This window comes from Esox lucius, chromosome 12 (assembly GCF_011004845.1).
Source record: "Esox lucius isolate fEsoLuc1 chromosome 12, fEsoLuc1.pri, whole genome shotgun sequence".
In the NCBI taxonomy this organism is placed as follows: Eukaryota; Metazoa; Chordata; class Actinopteri; order Esociformes; family Esocidae; genus Esox; species Esox lucius.
In genome coordinates, this window is record NC_047580.1 from 13,186,426 (window position 1) to 13,210,979 (window position 24,554).

A 24,554-nucleotide genomic window follows, 5' to 3' on the forward strand; every position below is an offset into this window, starting at 1 on the left:
AATAGTGAACTATTACTTTAAAATAAAATAAAAACTCTAACGTGAAACTAGAGAAGTGGGTTGTTGCCGCGTGTAAGGGAAGTAACACCATGGCCCGCATGCTGTAGACAATGAACCCGTAAAAAACAGTAATGCTCCTGGTAAGGTTAAGTTTGTGCTGTTCTCCTATAAAGGGAGCTTTTTTTTTTTTTACCACTACCTCCTTTCTCTCTTGATGCAAATTAACAGTGAAAACCCTCCGTTACTACCAATTACTTTGGTATGCAAAGGCTCTTTAGAGTCTTTATGTGGGCGAGTGAAACACTGAACTTCTACAGCTCAGAAGTTCAGGGTCTTTTTCTCCCTCTGATGTAGGTTTTCTTACATCATTCATCAGATATTAAAATGAAAACCTGATCTGTATAATAGTGTATAGTTGTGTAATACTGCATAATCACATGGCTTTTGGAATAAAACTTCAGAACCCGCATCCAATCATAGACGAAACACTCCAAAGCCCTGGCCAGGGATTTGATTTAGCTGGCTTTAAACTTCAGCGACTCCAGTAAAGGAAGCATGGAAGTCCAAACGAGCCAGGAGCTTTAGATCTCTAATGTCTCGCAGTTCAGGGAATCTTTTGATTCCAAAATGTCCTGGCTGTTAAGATCCCCACAGCTTCATGGGGGTTTGAGGTCTGATGCCTTACAAAGCCACTCTAAGGCACTTAAAGGCATTTTCTCCCACGTGGTAACCCTAAAAAGAAGGATGTGGGACTGAATGTAGGGGGGGAATTCTAAAATGATGGCCTAAGAACTAGGCCAGAAGTGGGCAAACCTTTTAGCCCAAGAGCCATGCTAGGCTTTTAAACAGAATTGTGCTGCACAGATTTGGTTTTGGCTTATTTGTTAATCACAATCAATTTGTGGGCCAGTAAACATATGGATCCGAACACATTTTGATTTATATCTAATTGTAAAAGGGTTTGGCCTGAAAGGTCTGGTGTGGTTAGGTTGGTCTAGCAGGGCGCTTGCAAAGTCAGGATCATGGGGTAAAATCCATATGAAAATGCTTGTACGTCGTATGCATGTATAAAGGCATCTGCAACATGGCACGTCGTCTTTCATTTCAGGGAAAAAGCCCTGGCTTTATGTGACCACAACAAAAACAAAGCCACCGGGAAAAATGTCAGAAACCTTCACCTTGTTGGAACGGAAACTGCTCCACCACAAAGGCATAGCATGTCCTCTGGGGAGAAGGTCAGGGAGACAAATGAACCATGGACTAGCCCAACAGCGAGGGGGAGACCTCGCTCCCCTGACCTGCCAATCAAAAAGAGAGGCGGTGCAGCACAGGCCAAGAACTTCAGGGGAGTCAGCTTCAGTATTAATAGCTTAAAGAAGACTGAGGTTAGAGAGCCCAGCTTCAGTATAAATAGCTTAAAGAAGACTGAGGTTAGAGAGCCCAGCTTTAGTATTAATAGCTTAAAGAAGACTGAGGTTAGAGAGCACAGCTTCAGTATAAATAGCTTAAAGAAAACTGAGGTTAGAGAGCCCAGCTTCAGACACCAACAAGATAAAGTACTTTGGCAAAAAGGTGGGTGGGCTAAAAGCCTCCAAACATACAACTGCTGCAGCAAAACTGGGGGAGGTGCTGTAAACAGACCCCCCAAAACGTATCCAATGAGGTTGTGGGGTGAGCCCCAGCAGAGGTCAGAGAACAATTCACTACCTCATTACTAAGTACAGAACTCTCAAGGACCCTGTCAGACTACTGAGCGCAGCATTCAAAACAACTTGCTAAAACATAGAAAATCACTGAGCAATTCTTTCATGCGAGTTAATAAACAGTAAGGTAACGCAGGATTATATGGTCATTATAATTTGGTTCAGTAATGAGCACAGAACAGTGTTGAGTACTGCAGTTGTGGTACTTTATTATAAGCAATGTCATCACTTTACTCTACTTCCTCCTCCACAGGTTAAAGCACAAGACCTCCACCTTTAACAAGCATTGGAAGTCAGGCCTCTGATATGATCACAGTACATGGAAACTATGTTTCAGGAATACATTCCAAAACACCTAGTGCTTTCAGAAAAAAAATCATTAAAATAGACACTGGTAAAAAAAGAGCTATTATTTCATAAAACAGTGAACAAAACCAGAGGCCCATGACGGTAAAATGCTTGAGACTTGAATGACAGCTCCCTGACATCCTTCCCTATGTGGAGGGTGTGACAAAATGGAGGCCCAGTGCAGCCAGAGTCCCCAACTAAGTGTCAGTGCAATTCATTCAACCCCAGAATACTTTTATATACAAAATAAAGACATCTGAAAGGCAGTTTTGTACATCTCACTTCATGTCAACCTCCATAACTATTATAATGTTTCTCCGCCTTGGGTATTTACATCACTATAGTGTTATCCTGATATGTAACTATTTACACAGCTAGGTGCCTATTCACAAACATAGAACACTACTCTTGTGAGTCACATCTACTGACATATACCAGTCATATCATATAAACATCTTTGTAAAATAAAGAATCTGTGTTATCGTATGGTGTTCGAAATATACAGCAGTCCATAAAACACCTGTTTGCATATTTTGTTTATCATTTAAATTGTTAGTTTCTTGGGACGTCGGACCCTCTATGTCTAAACTATGCTGCACTCGCTACTAAACGAAGTGCAGCGCTTGCTGATCCTGAGCGGAGATGGGCTTCTCTTTACCCAAAGCAATGTCCAGAAGTGAAACCTAGACACCCATTTAGAAGTTATTTCAATTATCCCATTCCCTTTGCATTAGGCTACTTAATCAGTGAGGTAGAAACTAGCAGGCTGTGGCCCACCAGAATCATGATTCGGCGTGCCGTCCTCAGACAGGACATATTCCCTAGTGATTGTGGATTTTATCTTCAGATGCTATCACAACACATTAAACACTACCTGGAAGGACATGCGTTCGCCACCTCCCGGGAACAATTATGTGTCCAATAGTATGCAGTCTTCAGTGTCATTGGGTGGCAACATCAGCTGCTGCTCATAGTAAAGGCTCTTGGCATAGTTGATTTCTTGAGAGATTTTCACAGCAAGATTCTCACTCTTCACATGAACCTATAAGGATATGAGGGAGAATTACTGACTGAATACATTAGCAGTATCACAACTCCATAATTTTTTTTTCTGATACACAAGTTGTTTAAAGAATGTGACTTAAATGAACAGCTACTACTTATAACAAAACTATATATCTGCTTGCCATGTCACGTCATTCTGAATTCATTATTAGTTTTAACGCTTATTTTAAATATATTTTATATTTTAATTGACTATATGTGCAATCACATGCTAATGAGTGTAGTGATAGTGATGTAGTGGGGATGAGTCCTGCTCTGGACTGATGTGTGGTGATAAAGCGATGTAGTGGGGATGAGTCCTGCTCTGGACTGATGTGTGGTGATAAAGCGATGTAGTGGGGATGATTCCTGCTCTGGACTGATGTGTGGTGATAAAGCGATGTAGTGGGGATGAGTCCTGCTCTGGACTGATGTGTGGTGCTAAAGTGATGTAGTGGGGATGATTCCTGCTCTGGACTGATGTGTGGTGATAAAGCAATGTAGTGGGGATGAGTCCTGCTCTGGACTGATGTGTGGTGATAAAGCGATGTAGTGGGGATGATTCCTGCTCTGGACTGATGTGTGGTGATAAAGCGATGTAGTGGGGATGAGTCCTGCTCTGGACTGATGTGTGGTGATAAAGTGATGTAGTGGGGATGATTCCTGCTCTGGACTGATGTGTGGTGATAAAGCAATGTAGTGGGGATGAGTCCTGCTCTGGACTGATGTGTGGTGATAACGCGATGTGGTGGGGATGAGTCCTGCTCTGGACTGATGTGTGGTGATAATGCGATGTAGTGGGGATGAGTCCTGCTCTGGACTGACGTGTGGTGGGCTTTTAGCGCTGTTGCAGCATCGACATCACCAAAATGGCTGCTACACATCAGTTGGAGAGGCGTTTTGCCCAGGGTACTGGGAGGCTAAGCTGGGGACAATATCCCACTCAGCAAGCCAACCATCAACATTTATGCCTTTATTTCATTTCTCAGTAGCTTCGGCCCAATGTAATCTCAGCAGGTTAAGCTGTAAAAGTCTCACCATGGGCTTCTGGTGTGAGGGGCCTGGCATGGCCACACCACTACTGGTGCTCTCTGCCTTCTTGGTGAGCTGCACATACACCTTCCCGTGGTCCTTTGAGACTAGGCAGTGGTACAGGTCATCATACTTGACCTCCAGGAAGATGGCCTCGCGGTCCACAAATTCACCGGGTTTGAGGAAGTAGACCACTTTGGAAGATATCAGCACGCAGTAAGTGTCTATAGGCTCCACAGCAATGAAGCTAAAGGGGGTGGGTGGGTAGAGAGAGAGTTGTTTCATGAGTTGTTTTGCAAAAATCTGTGAGGTGGGGAGTAGAAGAGCATGTTTGAGTTAATTCACTGCCGAAGCTAAGAAGCTAGAGGCACTTGCTTTCAAGTAAAGACTATGGCATGTCATTTTCTAGCATGCACAACATGTGCACACAAACACACACGCATGCTAACATAAACAAACATGGTGTGAGTCCCACTGGAACGATGACGTGTGGGCCAGGCAGAGTCTGAGTAATTGGCTGGTTAACACCTCCAGGGTCAGAGGTCAGCTGGAGACAGGGTTCTGCTGCCTTTCTGGATTTATTAGCCTGCAAGGTGACAAATGCTCCCAGGCCCAGCAGACACTGGACACAGGCCAGGGACTTCATGTCTCTTTCTCACTCTGCAGAAACCAAATCCGTATTAATTAGCTTATTCGCAAACCTGAACCGTTTTTTTTCCTTTCCAAACTCCGGACATAAGTCAACATCTTCAGCTGGCTTTTACTCCATCTTTGAGTAATTTACTAATTGTGATTTAATTAAAAGACTGCGAGGAGCTGAACTGAGGTTTGTTAGATCCAGGCCCATAACCACAACTTGCCCTAAAGCAGTGCTGATCTAGGATCAGGCCCAACACTGGGCCAGACGTCAACACCCACTCGGGCCCCTACTCTTCCTCTGCCTTCAGCACAAAACACACGTCAGGCCGGTCAGTGGTGGGACTGCGGAAGCTCCCGGTCAGTGATGTGACTCACAACTCAGAGTGGATGTTGTCGGTGAGGTGGAAGAGCTGCTCCTGTCCGTCTGCCTGCGTGGAGTTGTAGCGGGCCAGCAGACCCTGGGGTCCTTTACAGCAGCGCGGCTTCCTGACCCGCAACACGCTCAACCTGGAACACAGGATGTCGGCAGGAGTCAGTACAGCCGTCCACTACAGAGGATCAGCGACACAGTAACCCGGATTACAGTTCATAACCTGGTTAAAGCCTGTCTAATTGCACCATCATCTTCTGGTCATGAGTAGCCCTGTATATACAATATAGGTCCAATATAAGTGAACTGTTTAAAAAAAAAATATCTGGATGCTGCATGTAGGCCAATAATCTGAAGTGCAAGCTCTTGCGGAATTATTAATTAATTTTAGTGAAATGATACAACAGATGTTTTTTCGTTGTCTTGGAAAACTAGGACAGGCAGACAACACTGTCTCAAGCATATAAAAGATACATCTAGGATGAATTGTAGTCAGAAATACTTTTCAGGGCAGCTGAACACATGGTGAATATGGTATATCAACAGTTGAACACAGTGAATATGTTCCAGTAACAGCTGAACACATGATGAATATGGTATATTAACAGTTGAACACAGTGAATGTGTTCCATTAACAGCTGAACACATGATGAATATGGTATATCAACAGTTGAACACAGTGAATGTGTTCCAGTAACAGCTGAACACATGATGAATATGGTATATCAACAGTTGAACACAGTGAATGTGTTCCAGTAACAGCTGAACACATGATGAATATGGTATATCAACAGTTGAACACAGTGAATATGTTCCAGTAACAGCTGAACACATGATGAATATGGTAGGTCAGCAGCTGATCACATGATGAATATGGTAGGTCAACAGCTGAAAACATGATGAATATGGTAGGTCAACAGCTTAACTCAGTGTGAATACGGTAGGTCTTCGAGGCAACTGAACACAGTGTGAATACGGGTAGTCAACAGGTGACACACAAAACAGGTTTAGACGGCTTCAGAATGGACCTGACCTATGAGGCTTATTCAGAGGCCAACGTTCTGGTGCCAGATCCAGGTCTGAGCTGCGGTCTCACTTCCCCTTCAGACGACCCCACCATCCCCCCTCCACCTCTCTTTATCCCGGCTGCCAGAGTCAGCCAGAGCCCGGCTGGAATTCCCACATCTGGCTTGAATCTTCCTGGGCTGCAGTCTTTTGATTAGGGACTGATGGGCCTCGCTGGATTTACAAAGAAGGCACTGTGCTGCTCTGCTATTCTTGGGGAGAGACGGGTTCCAGGCTGTCTGCAGCTGGAGCCACTGCCGGGGTTGAATGGGAACGTGTGGGCAGGCCGGGCGCCGGGAGCTGTATGCTGAGACCTCCTCTGGCTGGCTGACCGTGAGGGTATGTGGGTGTGTGGACAAAGACAGGCGCCGGCCGATGTCAGCCACAGGTGAAATATTGGAGCTCAACAGCTTCACATCAGTGTGAATAGAGTAGGACAAGCCAGGTTGACTAGAATGGCAGTGTAGTTGTGACATGCCAGAGGAAGGGGGAGATGTCTCTGGGCTTGGGGGCAGCTCTGGAGAACAGAGAGGGCAGAACAGGTGGGTTTATCTGTGGGTCGGGCTAAGAGCCCGGAGGAGGACTGGAATCCTGTGAGCACAAACACACTGCCCTGTCCCGGCACAAACACACTGCCCTGTCCCGGCACAAACACACTGCCCTGTCCCGGCACAAAGACACTGCCCTGTCCCGGCACAAAGACACTGCCCTGTCCCGGCACAAAGACACTGCCCTGTCCCGGCACAAACACACTGCCCTGTCCCGGCACAAACACACTGCCCTGTCCCGGCCATTCTCTTCCAGGAGCCAGCACTGCTCAATCTCCCACAACACTCCTAGCCCAAGTCATGTAGCCCAGAGATGAGTGGGCGGGTATTGACTGAATAAGCAATGTGGTATTAACTCCGCTATGCCATTTCAAAGGCTGGGGGGCCAGAATGGGATCAGCACAGGTGCGGGCTGGGCAGGATAAACTCTCAAAAGCATTTGGCTGGACAGCAGAGAGGTACAGATCAGTGAAAGGTCTAGTTAATACGGATTGGAATCATAGATTTTATAGATTGGATAAAATGGACTGGAGGATAATATGAATGGAAGATCTAGAAATATGTTTCTAGGAGATGTGTCTCGGGATGCAGGTGAAGTGAGCCCACCTGGAGTGGTTTGGAATGGTGGCAATGCTAAAACAGTACCAGTGTGTAGAGGCTTGTGGCGAGACACCTCATTAGAGTGTCTGTCTGGCATTTCTTACGCGGGGTTGACAAAATAAAAACATTCCTCTCCTCTCACTTTCCATGCGTGCGGTTTCACTGTCACCTCTGTGCTGTTGTCAGGCTCATTCTATGTTGGGCTAGAAAACCTGTGGCCAGACTGGCTGTTTCTTTGTGTGCCGACCGTAAGATTTTTTAAGACTTTGCCTTGGGACGTTTGAATCAACAGATGGAATAGGCGTCTAAATCTGGAGCCGTGACTTCGGACTCATAATGACACATTTAATTGAACAGTGGCCATGCTGTGTTTATTTCCCTTTACTGGCTTGTGGAAAAGTGGGTGTGCTGTTTCCCGTTGGCCTCGTTACATTGCAGCGTACTGTAGTGGAAGAATGCCTGGGACTGGACTGACAGTGTGCTGAGGGGGTGTGGGGAGTGCTACTCTCCCCCTTTTAGGGGAATTGTAATTGAGCCGGCTCTAGAGGTCTGCCGGAACTTAGGGAAGGGGTTTGAGAGAGTGAGAGAAAAACTAGAGGGAGAGAGTGTGTGTGAGTGTGTGTGTGTGTGGTGGGAGGGTTCTCTGGAAGACGGGAGGGAGAGTTCACGAGCAGGGCAGGAGAGCAGGGGTAATGCGGACTGTCCCAACACGTCTGCTTCTCATTGACTTGTTTGTTTCCTGGTGGAGACATGAGGGGAAAGGGACCGAGTGCCTTGGAGAGTGGAGAAGGTTGGGCTGACTGTGTGGCAACTCAATCCAGTGTAGGGACAACTCAACCCAGTGTAGGGACAACTCAACCCAGTGTAGGGACAACTCAACCCAGTGTAGGGACAACTCAACCCAGTGTAGGGACAACTCAACCCAGTGTAGGGACAACTCAATCCAGTGTAGGGACAACTCAATCCAGTGTAGGGACAACTCAATCCAACGTAGGGACAACTCAATCCAACGTAGGGACAACTCAATCCAACGTAGGGACAACTCAATCCAACGTAGGGACAACTCAATCCAACGTAGGGACAACTCAATCCAACGTAGGGACAACTCAACCCAGTGTAGGGACAACTCAACCCAGTGTAGGGACAACTCAACCCAGTGTAGGGACAACTCAACCCAGTGTAGGGACAACTCAATCCAGTGTAGGGACAACTCAACCCAGAGTAGGGACAACTCAACCCAGAGTAGGGACAACTCAATCCAGTGTAGGGACAACCCAATCCAGTGTAGGGACAACTCAATCCAGTGTAGGGACAACTCAATCCAGTGTAGGGACAACTCAATCCAGTGTAGGGACAACTCAATCCAACGTAGGGACAACTCAATCCAACGTAGGGACAACTCAATCCAACGTAGGATCAACACAACCCAATGTAGAGACAACTCAACCCAATGTCGGGCAACCCTGCAGAGTCAGTGTGTTGTTGACTACAGAAGACCATCATTATGTCTGTACTGTAGTAGTCCATATTATGGCAAGCACAGAAATGATAGTCCATCATTACTTTAAGACATGAAGTTCAGTCAATCCGGAAAATTTCAGTTGCAAAAACCATCAGGAGGAGGCTTGATTTTGACCTTTATGGTCAAATTGCTGCAAAGAAAAAAGTACTGAAGTACACCAATAAAAATAGACTTTCCAAATTTGAGATTTTTGGTTCTAACTGTGGTGTCTTTTTAAGATTCAGAGTGGGTGAACGGATGATGTGACGTCCACATGTTTGGTTCGTACCATGAAGCATGGAGGAGGTGTGATGGTGTGGGGGTGCTTTGCAGGAGACACTGCCTTTGATTTATTTAGTATTCAAGGCACACTCAACCACCATTTCCTGCCACAGCATTCTGCAGCGATACACCATCCCATCTCTTTTGTGCTTAGTGGGACTATAATTAGTTTTTTAACAGGACAATGACCATAACCAGGCTGTGTAAAGTCAATTTGACTAAGGAGAGTGATTGTGCTGCATCAGAAGACCTGGCCTATATAATCACCCAACCTCAACCCAACTGATATGGTTTGGGCTTAGTTGGAACACAGAGTGAAAGAAAAGTAGCCAACAAGAGGTCAGTATTTGTGGGAAGTCCTTCAAGAATGTTGGAAAAGCATTCCAGGTGACTACCTCATGATGCTGGTTGAGAGAATGCCAAGCGTTTGTAAAGCTGTAATTGAGGCAAATGGTGGCTACTTGGAATAATCTAAAATAAATTTGTATTTCAATCAGGTTACTTATTATTATATATTATTTCATATAATTATTGATTTCATATATGTTATTTCAAAGTTTTGATGTCGTGACTAATCTACAATGTGAAAAAAGTACCATTAAAAAATACTCTTGAACAAGTAGAGTAGTGTCAATGTGAACTTGAATGAGTAGGTGGGGTTATTGACAGTTTGCCGGTGTCAGGTGTTATTAACTGTTTACCTTTATCAGTGTGTTATTAACATCTTTACCTGTGTCATTGACTGATTACCTGTGTCAGTGTGTTAATTCGTTTTTTGTCACGTGGTTGCTCTGACAGCCTGGCGGGCAAAACATTGTCGAAACATGGCGGCTAACACTGGGAATTCTACGGAGCTACTGTACAAGCCAGTCAAATGTTATGCTTTTACAGCCCTTGAGTGTTTAGATCACCACACAAAACATGAAAAACAAAAGTATGCAAACACAATGCAAGTCTTGGGCACATGACCCATAAACAGCACCCACAGCGTTATTTACACAGTTTAAAAGATCGACATCCCTGCCGGTGCTGAATTTAGGGAATGTGTAATATCCATCCCCTTAAATTGCTACCTAAATGAAAGCATACCAAAGTACAGACAGCTATCTATACATTCGATCAGGGTGGGTCAATAATGCAATTGTTTGGGAGGTAAAGGAGAAGAAATTCTTCATTGTCAAAGCGAAGCTGAGTGCTAATTTACCTAAATTACCCTTGGTCAGTGTAACGTAGTGCAGCCAGTATTACAAATAATGAGAAGGTTGGATTGGTGCGACTTTCTTCTGTATTAACTTTGTTATTAACTTAGCTAACACTATTATTTTTAAAGAAGAGAGGTTTAGCTAGCCTCACTAACGTTAGCTAGGCCATTGGAGTTGGTTGCATTGGTGCAAATGAAAACAGACCATGTCATTCATTACAATAATTACATGTAGCTATGATTGCAAATACAATACATATGCGGCTAGTGCATCCAGTGGAACTGCAAATATCTGGCATTTTGAAGTATAACAAGTAAAAGTTGTGGAGTTGTCGATGGAGGGCACTGGTAGGAGAGTTTGTTTTGCCCGCCAAGTGGGCATTCCCATATGCCATGACGAATGACTGTGTCAGCGTGTTACTGACTGTTTGCCTGTCAGTGTGTTATTGACTGTGTCAATGTGTTATTGACTGTGTCAATGTGTTATTGACTGTGGCAGTTTGTAACTGACAGTTTGCCTGTGTTAGCATGTTGTTAAACATTAACCTGTCAATGTGTTGTTAAATGTTTACCTGTCAATGTATTGTTAAATGTTTACCTGTGTCAGTGTGTTGTTAAATGTTTACTTGCGTCAGTGTGTAGTTAAATGTTTACCTGGGTCAATCATTGAGTGTATCTCCATGTGTCAGTGTTTTACTTAATGTTTCTGTGTGTCAGTGTTACTGAGTGGGTGTGATAGCGTGGTCATTGTGATCCATGATTCAGGCACATTCTCTGGGGTGAACTCTGGCTGAACTCATGGACACACTGTGGCAGGCACGCTTCGGATGCCCCCTCCCCCGCTCCCTCCTCCCCTCAAACAGGGCCTCACAGGAACAGTTCATCTGCAGGTCCCTTTGCTCTCCCTGTTCACACACATACACACACACCTCCTTCACTAATCAACCCCTCACATGCAAGCATACACTTCCCAACGCACACACAAACACAGACACACGCACACAAACAAACCTCCCACAGTGACACAAATTAGTGCAATCTGTTATTTTTCCCATTCCCAGAACACAAACACCACTGTCCAGCTGATCGGCCTACAACACACACAGCGCAGACTCTGTACACAAATGCTGAACAAATGTTGTGAATTCCCAGATCCACTGTGTAATATGACCTGCCTGGTAAAAAAACACACACCTTTAAACCACCTTTAAAACTACTAAGCTTGAGAGGAAGGGAAAAGAAAGGCTCAACTGGAACAGTGCAGAGCCCAATAAGTGTGTATGTGTGTGTGTGTGTGTGTGTAAAGAGTTTGTCAAGACCATTACATACCCTGTATGGTGCTATAGGCCCTAATTGGGAGAGAGTCTTGACCCAGCATCGAGCCAGTCGACCCCATTAAAAATGGCAGGTGGCATTTACTAGCACATCTGGTGGGTTTAGTTGTCGTGCACACACAGGAGGAAGTGTGAGTGTTGGACTGCAGGCAGAGTTTTATAACACAGTCTCTCAAAGCTAAGAGGGTCTTGGAAAGGTCACATAAAAGTGGAAAGAAACATATGGAATGTTCCGCCAACGTTAAGAACAAAAATGGTGAAACAGAACATTGACTCCCATTGAGAGTGGCATGAAAAAAGCACTGGGCCGTAAGAAAACTATTTTCATGGTAAGGTGTTAAGCTATGGTTCTCTGAGTTTGGTCACCTACCTGTGGTTACTGAGACTGGCCATGTCTCTGACCGTCTGGGCCGTCTCTGAGGCGAAGTCCAACGCTCCGGCCACTGGCTTGGTAACAGTACCGACCAATCCTTTACCCAGGCCAGAAAAGAAGCCACTGACCCCTCCCTCAGTCTTCACCCCCTCCACCGTGGATGTGATGACGCTGGTCAATCCCCCGATGATACCTGCGGAACACCAAAGATGAACCAGGCGTGACTCCTCCCACAGAGGACTCTGATTAGTACAATGGACGATTCCAAAACCGTCCCATATTCACAGTGAATGAGGAAATAAAGTCCCCAGTGGTATTAACGATTGGTGTTATTAGTCGCTATTATTACAACAATAGAAAATACCATGAGCCAGTCCATGAATCCCTGCCACCAGATGCTCTCCACTGGTGGCACCATGATAACGTATGTACTCTCGTTCATTCTGATGTCGGTTGTCCATGGTCTTGCCCAACCCGTCGGACAAAGTTCCTGCAAACTAAGACAGGAGATTTGTCATTTTCATTTGTCACTCCTTAAACAGGAGCTCCCTAAATGGCAATTTTGCTTCATAAATGAAATTAAAACAAATTCAAAATATTACTGGATAATGCAGCATCAAGTCGATTCATCACTTAGAACTCAGACTTGCCCCTGATATTTTTTTTTATATTTCTAAATGATCAATATGTATTCAAAATATCTACTGTATCCTTGCCCACTGCAGTCCAATTTTGGCTTAAGTTGGCCACACAGTACAGCTGGTAAGCAATAAAGGTCATTAGGGCAAGCTTAGTTCGATCTCTGCATTGCCATTCCAGGATACACTAGATCATCTGTGCAGTGGAATAATGGATGGGATCTGATTAATCCTAGTCTTCTTCAGTGAGATATTTGGATAGTGGCATTCTTTGTTGTTTTTTCCTTGATACTCTTAACATTATCAATAGTTCATTCAGTAATCAGGGTGCCATTTATATTAATGTACAAGTATTTAGAAAGATTGTCTTACAATCGAATTACCATGTTACCTCATTCAAATGTATTGCTCATTATTCACAAGATTGATGGAGCAAATAGCATGACAGAAAAAGTTTATGATTTTCGTAACTGACCCATGGTCAAATGTGAGGACAATTCCCATTAAAAGATCAACATTTGATCAATCCCAATAAGAGACCTGTAAACAATTTGATATTGTATGTATGCAATACTGACAGTATTCATTCAGACCTCCACCTAAACATCAGTCTTAGTTGTCCATCTTGTATTTATAAATGGTGAGCCAACAGGTTTTTAGTCCATTCATTTTCCCCACTGATTAAAGCTAGTTTGTTCATGGCCGTCTTGACTCTGCAGTGCCTACAGTGCCGTGAAAAAGCATTGGCATTGTGTCTTATCGTCTGCATTGTTGCACTTTTCATATTGAATTTGTTTACATCTCTTTGTGGGTCGGAGAAATATACAAAGGGAGCCTGAAAGAAAGAAATAAAGACATTAGTAACATGTGAAATAGTTATGGCCCCCCTATTTAATGCAAGCCAATGAAAAGGATTATGAGGGTAAATTTTTTATATCTTGGTAAATGGGTCTGATATGGGACAACTATGGCTCATGGTTTCAAAGCCACATCACACATCCACAAAGAACTGCCGATACATATCAGTCTGGGATTACAAAGCCATTTCAGAGGCTCTTGGGATCCACAGAACCACAGTCAAAGCCATATTGTCCAAATGCAGGAAGTTAGAGAGACAGGCTTCCCTGGGGTGGCCGTCCTGTAAAAACCTCTCCAAGTCAAAGGGGGTGATTGTTTTATAATATTAGGTTTTGGTTGAAAAATTCAGAAAAATCAGACAGGGTGCAAACATTTTTTAATTGCATTGTGTACTGAGCCACATCTTGAACACTGAAATGCAATGAAAACCTAGTATTGAATTATAATACATATAGAACACAATGTAATTGCGATATGGTATTGTTAGGTTCCTATTCAAAGCTCTGTTTCTATCCTTGTCAAACAAAGACTAAGACTTGACTGTTTACCGCTAATCTGGACACATGCTGCTGCACACTGGTAATACTAAAACACAGTACATTCATGCCACATATTCACAGCTCACAAGCCGTGTGTGATAGAAGGTCTACAGTAGCGTGGCACTGGTTGGGCTAGTTTCCCTTTTCCCAGCTGAACCAGAGTCACGGGGAGAGGGATAGGGAGAGGAGAGATAACTGATTTTACACAGCCCCAGCCTCATCCATCTGGCCAATATATCAGTGAGTCATTTGTCTGCCGGAGTGAAGTGCCTTCCCACCCCCACCTTCCCCCAATGCTGACCTGCCTTTGCCCGGCCGGTCTCCCCCACCTCCCCTCCGCTCTGTTCCACCCAGCAGGTGCCTGCTGGAAGTGGGTTTGTGTTACAAGCAGTGGGAGGGAGATCCCCAGAGAAGGCTGGGTTCTGTGTAAACACGCCCGGGCCCTCCACCGCGCTGCACCACGCTCTGCAGCCAGCGCTACGGCTGAACTTGGGATGACCCCGTCAAGCAAAGTCCCCGGCGGGTTCATTGGAAGGCCAGCTCAACTCTCTACTCCTCTCTTTTCTTCTCCCCTCATTGTGAAGCTAAACCAATACACTTACCAGACCTGTGTCTCGGGGGACTGAGGGAAAGATGAAGATGCTTTCAAGTTTACGCCACCTCCCCCCACTTAGAATGCTGAAGGAGCACAGTTGACATGCGCACACGTGCGAGCGTGCGCATGCATGTAGTGACGTTGGTGAGGGGTGATCCAGGAAGGTCATTACCTGGGTGAACGTGCATTACCTGGAACAAGACCCAGCTAGGAACAAGGAACCGGTTCACTTGTGCTTTACATGAGGTGTAGGTGACCAAATCATATTTCATGGCTTTTACAGAAGGCACAGAGAGATCTTTTTCCTATTTTCCACTCACAGCTGTCCCGCAGTTAGTCATGAGGATGAGATGTTAAGGAAGTTGGAACAGATCTAATGGTTGTTTTGACTTTTGTTTGTGTGTACTAAAGTCTTGTAAATACAGGCGGAGGGGAAGGAATAGGCAATGTAACAAATGTAAAAAATGTAAACCTCATTTATTTTTCCTTGCAATAATGGAAAATAATACTCGGGAAAATATATAGATATATATTATATAATATAAATACATAAGAGGTCAGCAAAGTTTAGTTATAGAGTTATATATACAGCTCCAGAAATAATTAAGAGACTACTGCACCTTATTCTTTCCTTTCCAAAAAAGTTGAAAAGGAAGGTTTTGAGTGAGGAACAGAAGGGTTAAAATTAAGAGACCACTTTAAATTGAACCCTTCTGTTCCTCACTCAAAACTTTCCTCTTCAGCCTATTATGGAAAGGAAAGAAAAAGGTGCAGTGGTCTCTTAATTTTTTCCGGAGCTGTATAATAGAGTTCCGCTATGTTTTGACCTAAAACTTAAACCCACAGCACTTTGCTAATATATTATATGTTCCCAAAATGTCATCAGTTTCCTGTCAAATACATAATGCTTCTAAAGAGCTTCATTTCACCAACATGCTGCAACAATAATATTTAGGGCACAGTTTGTATTGACTGAAATTCAGAGTTCTATTGGAAAGTTCATGAAGAAATAGCTGAGAAAATATAGAAAAGATGTGCATTGCTTTGTATTGCCACAGTCCCTTTTAAGGGCAAAAAAGACCTTTACGTGTTTCCAGAGAGTCCTACCTTTAATTTAAGGCATTAAGGCTAACAGCTCCAACTGTTGGAAAGCTAATGCCAATACAAAGTGCACTACATGTGCCAACCACTAAATAACGGCCATCAGAGGTTACTCATGTAACCATGGTATATTAACTAGGCGGAATTGCAATCATAGGACTTTTCCATTAAGGAAATGCCTTAGACAAGCAGGCATTCTTCCATAAAGCGTCACTGATCCGGAGAAAGACTGCTATAGAAACACATATCAAAAGAATAATGTATATTTTCTATGTTCATTCTGTGAGGCGATTTGCAAATTTGCATTAAAATCTTACTTCTAGAACACAGGAATTGCCCATGTATGTTGAATGGTTTAAAAAGGCAAAGACAAAAAGATGTTAATAGCAGGTCTGCAACGCGGGCCAGGGAATTGGTTGAGCAGACCAACCCATAAAAAGGAGAAAAATAACATCCAAAAAGAAAGGATTATGACCATCAAGTGGAAATGCAGAAGCAGTAAGGCCAATAGTTCATGGCTGTACTTTATTACATTTACTTCTGCAGGCACATTGCACAATAACCAAAATTGTATTTTAAATGTTCAGAAAAAGTTGGCTGATGTTCAACCATAATTCCTGGGCAGGTTATTAAATATATCACAACATAATATACCGTTAAAAAGTTTGCGGTCACTTAGAAATGTCCTTGTTTTCAAAAGAAAAGCACATTTGTGGTCCATTAAAATAACATAAAATTGATCAGAAATACAGTGTAGACATTGTTACTGTTGTAAATGACTATTGTAGCTGGAAACGGCTGATTTTCAACGGAATATCAACATAGGTGTACAGAGAACCATTATCAGCAACCCATTATCAGCAACCATGTTTTCATCAGTCCAATGGCAATGTTGAGTTTGTTAATCCAACTTCATAATTTTAAAAGGCTAATTAATCATTAGAAAACCCTTTGGCAAATATGCTGCTGATTGAAGAAGGAATAAAACTGGCCTTATTCAAACTAGTTGAGTATCTGGAGCATCGGCATTTGTGGGTTCGCTTATAGGCTCGAAATGGCCTGAGAGACAAAGTCTATTCCATGTGTGAAATTGCCAAGAAACTGATGTTCTTGAACAAGCTGGGTACTACTCCCTTCATAGAACAAGCTGGGTACTACTCCCTTCATAGAACAAGCTGGGTATTACTCCCTTCACAGAACAAGCTGGGTATTACTCCCTTCACAGAACAGAGCAAACTGGCTCTATCCAGAATAGAAGAGTGTGAGGTCCCGGTGCACAACTAAGCAAGAGGACAAATACATTAGAGTGTCTAGTTTGAGAAACAGACACTTCACAGGTCCTCAACTGACTGCTTTATGAAATAGCACTTGCAAAACACCAGTCTCCAATTCAACAGTGAAGAGGCGACACTGGGAAACATATCTCAAATTGGCCAATAAAAAGAGAAGATTAAGATGGGAAAAAAGAACACAGACACTGGACAGAGGAAGATTAGAAAACAGTGTTATGTACAGATGAATCGAAGTTTGAGGTGTTCGGATCACAAAGAAGAACATTCACATGAGATGCAAATGAATGAAAAGAAGCTGGAGGACTGCTTGATGCCATCTGTCATGCATGGTGGAGGCAATGTGATGGTTCGGGGTGCTTAGGTGGTGGTAAAGTGGGATATTTGTACAGAGTAAAAGGGATCTTGAAGAAGAAAGGCTATCACTCCATTTTGCAACACCATGCCATACCCTGTAGATGGCGCTTGATTGGAGCCAATGTCCTCCTACAAACAGGACAATGACCCAAAGCACAGCTCCAAACAAGTTAACAATTATTTAGGGAAGAAGCAGTATTCTGTCTATAATGGAGGGGCCAGCACAGAAACTGGATCTCAACCCTATTGAGCTGTTGTGGGATCAGCTTGACAGAATGTTACTGTACGTAAGAAGAGGCCATCAACCCAATCCAATTTGTGGGAGGTTAAAACATGGGATTAAACCTCTTCAGATTACCTCAACAAATTTACAACTAGAATGCCAAAGGTCTGCAATTGCCGCAAATGGAGGATTGTGGAGGAACTTTTCTGACAAAAGCAAAGTTTGAAGGACACAATTATTATTTTAATTAAAAATCATGATTTCTTACCTTATTAATGACAATATTTCCTATTCATTTAGCTATATTTCCTAATCAAACTAATTTCATGTATGTTTTCATGGGGCCAAATTTTTTTTCTAAGTGACCGCAAACTTCAGAACAATAGTGTAGATAAATTATTTCATGATGCGGCCACAACTGGCCACAAAATAAGGCACAATTAGATGACTGGTTCAACTAGTGACTGAACTAGTTATGCTTCTTGGCATATTTCCTGTCCTTATAGATAACAACTAACTTAATAAATACCTCTTAAATATTTATTTTGAGATCAATCTTTTTCCATACTATGGCATGGAATTTTTATTAGGCACTCTTTTCTTTTAAACAACTTTATTAGTAGCTGAAAGTTACCAACGTGTATGTGCTTGTGTGTCTGTGCCTGCACTAACAGGGGGTTACTTTGTTTATGTTCAGCAAACAGAGCAAGTAGTTACGAGGGGAAACAACACTGATTGGAAGACAGTTAAACTTTTGACCGATGATTGCATTCTGTTTTCCCTCGGAGGGAGGAGAATGTCAAGTCAGATTTACGAGACACTGCCAAGAGAAAGCTCAGATTAAACTTTTATTTGCGTTCAAGCTCACAGATAAAAATATTTGAACCAGTCAACAGGAGCAGAGCTGCATACAAATAGGAGTGGTGATTAGCCTTAAACTCCCAAATCAGTAGAAATCTAGTTTTTTGATCTACAAGACGAAGGCCAAAGCACACATGATGTTGTACCATTATTTACACCGACAGGTCTTAATTTTAGTCAATGATATAACTGTGCTTGAAGTGGTAAACCCAAAAATCTCATAAAAAATTCTGTCTTTTCCTAAAAGATGACATGAACATTCTTTTCAGCCCACACATTGGTTAAGGGCTGAGTTATATTTTAAAATGTCACCATCCACCAACATGTCAATTTGTATTAGTATTAAAAAACTGCTCTTCTTCCTTTTTGAGTTGCAGATTACTGACAGCTTTTTGCAGTAGGCTACACTTAACCTCAATGCCAAGGAGCAAAGTAAAATAGGGTGTGCAAACTTGCACCTGAACTTCTCTACCACAGAAGTGATCTAACAGTTAATTTGTTAAAATTCACTTATTTTTTAGCTAGTATACACTTAAATATAAGGTCTTAAATATCCTATGGCACACAAGACAATTACTAAGAGGTGGAAGGAGTGCTGTGTCTGAGCCTGCCTAGATCAGACTATCCCTGCAAACTGGATGACAAGCAAATAGGAGCCTACCAAGAAGCCAATCAGGACTTTGACAGAGCTACAGAGTTTTATGGACAAGTTGGTCACTGTGTACATGTGACAACAATATCACAAGCAACCCACAAATCGGTCCTGCATGATAGTGTGGCACGAAGGAAGACATTCCCCAAGGAAGCCCACCTTGAATACCTATTGACCTATGCCAAATACTCAGCCATGTGGCAAAATGATTTGTGTTCTGGCAAAACAAAAATTTTACTTTTTGGCCTAACTTGAAAGCATTACCTTTTGTGCAAATGTAATCCCAGTGCCCTTAGGTGGCAGAATTATGTTGTGGGGATATTTTGCATCATAAGGGACTGGGGCACTTGTCGAAGGGAAAAATCATGCACAGAAAAGTCCTTGAGGAAAGTATCTGCCCTCTGCAAGAAAGCTGACACTGGGAAGGATTTCACCTTTCAGCAAGACTAAAATAATTAAAAGCACACAACTAAAGCAACAGTTCAGTGGCTAAGGAATGAAAAGGTAAATGTCCTTGAGTGGCCCAGCCAGAGCTTGAATTATTTAGCAAAACAAATGGTAAAATATTGTGAAGATGTTCAAATTTGGCAGAGACCTAATCCAACTGTAATCACTGTCAAAGGTGCTTCAAATAAGTACTTACTCAGGGAGGTGGAAACATATCCAAATGTAATATTTGAGTTCTGTATTGTTAACATATAAAATTATTTCACAACAATAAAAAAAATAATCCCCATAAAGTCTGGACAATGGTGTGTAGATAAGTAGGGGAAAATACTAATTTAGAAGCCTGAAACACTGAGGGAAGATAAGAAAATGTGAAAAGTTTTAAAGAGATGTAGACTTTCTACTGTGTATGTATAAAAATATACTGACAGCTGTATAACTAGGGAAACTGTATGATGAATGTATTTCAGAACACTGCTTCCTGTTGTGGAATAGGAATATGTTCTTAGAATACTTACGCGGCAATAACAAAATATTTATAGTTTTACCATTACCCTGTGCCCAAACAAGCAAGGTTTGCTTATTTCATAACATTTTATTGGTTCTAACTAATGTAGGAAGCGTTTCAACAAGACTAACTCAGTACACATAGCATTTAAAACAAACTAAATCTTTAAGAAAGGACATACATATCACCAGAGTGTACGATTTACATTTCTATGGCAGATTTGTAGGCATTTAGAAAATGCATTGATACACCTGGCTAGCTTCCTGAAATGTGTCTATCTCGTTCGGGGCCTGCTGAGAGCTGGCTCAGGGCTCTGGAGGAGAACCTTGGGGCTGCATGCCTGCGTTCTGGACTGACAAAGAGCTAGGGTGGGCAAAATCTCTATTCCAAATTCAGAATGGGTCCCTAAGCTTGTAAAGGAGGCCCCTGGACACATCTTATTGTACTGTTAATGAAGCGATTACTGTTCGGGGGCAGACTGGCCAAAGGTTTGGGACATTACACTGGTCCTTGCAAGGTCACGATCAAGACTTATACAGACAGGGAGAGCGGTAACAAAATAAAATAAATAAAAATGAAATCTGTTCCATATACATTCAGCAGTATCCATTAGTATACCAAAACAATAAAACGGCTCCCAGTTGGCAGTTAAATCAGGTTGTTATACAACTGTAATGCTGTCGACCTTCCTGTGCTGTTCCATCTCCTGGATCCATGTAACGTGTAGTGACAGACAAGCTGGCACACACTGGGGCTTCCGCCAAAGCAAGCGGAGGCCAATTTTCATGGAAAGCGATTGAAAAGAACACGGAACAACCGTTGTGTGTTTGTGTGTGTCACATCAATGTTGAGCAGAAACCTAGCCAAGCTGGAATTTAGCTTAGCGGCCTTGAAACTGGGAGACCAACTGTAACAGCATAATCCGGAGATAAACAAATAGTCCACGTAAAGGTTAAGGTAAACCCCGAGCAACCATACCTTGGCGGCGGAGTTGGACACGCCATGGGTGACGTTCCGGATCAGCCCGCCCACGTTGCCGTACTTGATGAGTTCGGACACGCCCTCGGAGACGTCATTTAGCAGTCCCATCGGGTTACCCAGAAAGTCCACTGAGCCAAGGATTTGAGCCGCCTGGCTGATCAGCTCCTGAAGGAGAACACAATGAAACTGGCTGTGAAATGCACTGTTGTCGTGGCCTAGAGGCTTGAAGTGAAGCAATGGACTGTTGGCCACTGCTCAGTGTTGAAAGCAATCAGTCTAGATTTCACTTGGTATATACTGTATACAGAAATCAACGTTACAGATTAGCCTTTAGCAGTTGAATAGTTTGTCTGTAATCCCCACTCACCTCTCTGAAGTGCTTCAGGATGTCATTGATGATAATCTCCTGAGTCTCGTACGGGTGGACCCGGGTGAAGGGGTACATGTTGATCACAGCATCCTCAAACCGGATCAGCGGGATCCCCAGGGTGCCCTTGAGGGCCTGCAGAAATTACAGAGCACTTTTAGAACAAGCAAACTGTCCGGGTGGATCCACAAAGACTAATCATGTCAGTCTATATTCAAGAGAACCATCTTATTCAATATGTATGTGAAAGACAGTACCCACAGGTGAAGGCAGCCATCATATGAATCCAGAAAGAACAATATGCTTATTTTTTTTTGTCAGCATAGCCTAGAACTGCTCTGAGTCATTTGCTCGCAGTGGCTAGTAACCATTTACCTTGAGGTCTGGCGGGAGCTTGTGGGATGTGAACACACTCAGTTTGACCTGAGGGAGGCTAATCTTCAAGTTCTCAAAGTAGTAGCGCTTGGGTGCACCCTGGTCCTCACTGGGCTTCTCATACAGACTTTCATCTAACTTTTCGAGTTCTGGGACCATAACACAGACATAAACAGAACAGTGAGCATTCCAATTACAGCACACATGCCTGTTCTCTAGGACCAGAGTAATGACACAATGTTTGGAGCGCATGCGGATTCAAACCCATGCTGCAGCAGTGCATGTGCACCGGAGTCAGTGTCTTAGAAGGCTGGACCAGCGTAGGCCACCACCCACCTGCCTCCGTGTGGCCATAACCAAAGAAGCTTAGCAGCTTCAGCAAAAGTTTTTCCTCGATGATGACGGTGAAGCGCCTCGCTGTCACCATGAGATGCTGCACAGAAAACAACGAGTAGGTCAACATATCAACTTCTTCAGTTTTACAACATTGTCTGAACAGGGGATTCAGTTAGCAGTTTCACTTGGGGAATCATTTAAATACAAACACTTGCAGTCATTGCCCAGTGTTTATTCTATGGCAACTGAAACTACTTAGAATTTTCAAAAGAACTGATAGCAACAAAAATGTACAAAGCACTTCTTAATGAACAGATCCAAGTAAGATGTTACATTTGTCCTGTCCTGCCTAATGAATGCGACTCTGGTAGAGATTGTTCGCGTTTGAGTAGTTTTTTGGTGAACTTGGCAGTCAGGCTGTACCTTGAAGAGATCGGTGAGCATGAGGTTGCTGGGGACTTTAACAGAGTTGACCTGCAGGGCGGGGCCAAAGTCCACACTCTCCCCACTGGAGCCTGGGGTCACACACAGCATCACTGGCTGAGTGGTGCCTAGGAGCTGGTTATCCACCTGGTGGAGGAGGCAGCCAGAGTGTCGATCAAAAGCTTAAAGGAGTGGCGATGAAGGGGTTCAAAAGTTCGTTACGGTGTGTGAAAGCTTCATGGGGTCCTACCTGGATGTTCTGGATGCTCAGCTCTAGCACCTCGCTGGCAGCGGTGCGCGTGAAGTGGACGTCAATGCCCGACAACGTAGTGAAAACCAGCTCCTCCGGCAACTTGTTAACCAGGGATAGACCCACGCCTTCCTCCAAGTTCAACAACACCTAGAGAACAGACAGAGACAGACATGGTAGCTTAGTCTTAGTTGACGTGGAAGATGACTAAAGATCTTCGCTATGGGTAGTTAGAGCAAAGTACACCCATCATTTGAAACAGTTTTATAATGAGTACACCTCCAGTTCCTGCTCTTGCTCCTTCTTCTCAAGGACATCTTTGTTCTGGTCCTCCTCTGTGCTTGGGGACATCCGGTTCATTCGTCGCTGGTTGAAGTCGCTGATCTACAGCGACAGAATCGCAAACAGCCAATCAGTAAAGTATATAGTTATTAGGCTGACATGTGAAAGCTACACAGGTACACATACAGAGGGCAAGAATGAAATCTGATCTGGAGAATCTAATACAGAAGGATTTGAGAAGTTGTCAGTTCAGTATTTAAATTAACCCCTGCCTAACACCAACACCAACCCTTGCCTTACATGTTCCACAAATTATTTACTTACATTTTTCCCTTTAGCACTGATGCTAGTTTATTGAGTAAAAATACTGAGTTTTGTGGTTCTCTCACTTAGCCATTTTAAGATTAACACACAATCTGTATGTTGTTTTGGATTAAAGTCTATCTCGTTTGGGGCAAAATAACTAAAATGTTAATGTATATTGTTGAATTTCAATGAATAATTAGACCGGACTTTTGAAATGGAAATGACCCCCAAAACAAACCTGAAGTACTCGCGTGGGTCCGTCTGGCAGGACCTGGACAGACAGCACCCCAGAGCCAGGCCTCATCTTTTGGTTAATGAACTGCTGCTCTGGGCCCAGCTCTTGCAGGCCGGCATCTGGCCCAAGAACCACCTCAGCCCCGTCAAACAGCCCTTCCACACCACCATTCGCCTGGAGGAGAGAAGGTCAGTGCAGCAAAGAACGGCATATGAAAACAGAGCTCAATTCTATTTGGATGCAATGTTTGGTGAGACTTGTATTTTGTATAAAGGCATGAAAGACAAGCTATTATTTCATTGCATTATGGGTCACATACTCCAAAGGGTCTCTCATCATAACAATATCATTCAAAAGCAACTGGAAACCTGTAAATAAAGGGTTACTTCATTCCTTAAACAAATTTCCAGTTTAGAAACCATTTGATATGGACACCAATGATTCAGTGTAACAGCTGAAGTACGTTTGACTGGCAGTCAGAAGCCTGTGGTATCCACTCACCTGTACCACCAAGCGGGGCAGGCCGCAGGTCAGCATGCCTGAGGAGAAGTGCCATGTCTGCGTTGTGCTGCGGCGTGGGTCTGGCCTCCGCAGCATTAAGGGCTCATAACTAGGGAAAGATGGGCGGGGCAGAGAGAGAGGACAAGGATATCAGATAGAGGGAGATATAGATCCAGGTGACACCAGACATAGGAGCCCAGTCAAGGCAGCGGTGACTAACCTATTGTCTGTGACTGCCGCCAGCCCAGCGATGTCCAGAACCAGGGAGGAGTCCAGAGGGCGTGGCTGGGCTGGCTTGCTCTGTGGAGGGGAGGAGCCTTCATGACACAGCATTCCTGTACCAGTCATTCGCCACAGCTGGGAACGCTTCCCGGGCTCCTGGGACGACAG

The 24,554-nt window shown here is 43.6% G+C and overlaps 1 protein-coding gene across 6 annotated transcripts in view; it reads right to left on the reverse strand.

The window, feature by feature from the left end:
* Positions 1-1,887: 1,887 nt before the first annotated feature.
* Positions 1,888-24,554, reverse strand: part of vps13d (vacuolar protein sorting 13 homolog D) — a 57,383-nt gene continuing 34,716 nt past the window's right edge. For 4 of the 6 annotated variants that reach the window (XM_020051612.3, XM_020051611.3, XM_034296178.1 and 1 more), the window contains 15 exons: positions 24,385-24,542; positions 24,165-24,273; positions 23,667-23,837; positions 23,120-23,224; positions 22,841-22,990; positions 22,591-22,737; positions 22,096-22,264; positions 21,832-21,980; positions 21,457-21,591; positions 21,087-21,254; positions 12,405-12,537; positions 12,038-12,233; positions 5,142-5,273; positions 4,134-4,374; positions 1,888-3,093 (listed from right to left, as the gene is read on the reverse strand). In XM_020051612.3, coding sequence (XP_019907171.3) covers positions 2,962-3,093; positions 4,134-4,374; positions 5,142-5,273; positions 12,038-12,233; positions 12,405-12,537; positions 21,087-21,254; positions 21,457-21,591; positions 21,832-21,980; positions 22,096-22,264; positions 22,591-22,737; positions 22,841-22,990; positions 23,120-23,224; positions 23,667-23,837; positions 24,165-24,273; positions 24,385-24,542 — 2,295 coding nt within the window. In that variant the 3' untranslated portion in view covers positions 1,888-2,961. The remainder of the gene's footprint in view (positions 3,094-4,133; positions 4,375-5,141; positions 5,274-12,037; positions 12,234-12,404; positions 12,538-21,086; positions 21,255-21,456; positions 21,592-21,831; positions 21,981-22,095; positions 22,265-22,590; positions 22,738-22,840; positions 22,991-23,119; positions 23,225-23,666; positions 23,838-24,164; positions 24,274-24,384; positions 24,543-24,554) is intronic. The other 2 variants (XM_034296179.1, XM_034296177.1) reach the window with 1 other exon arrangement.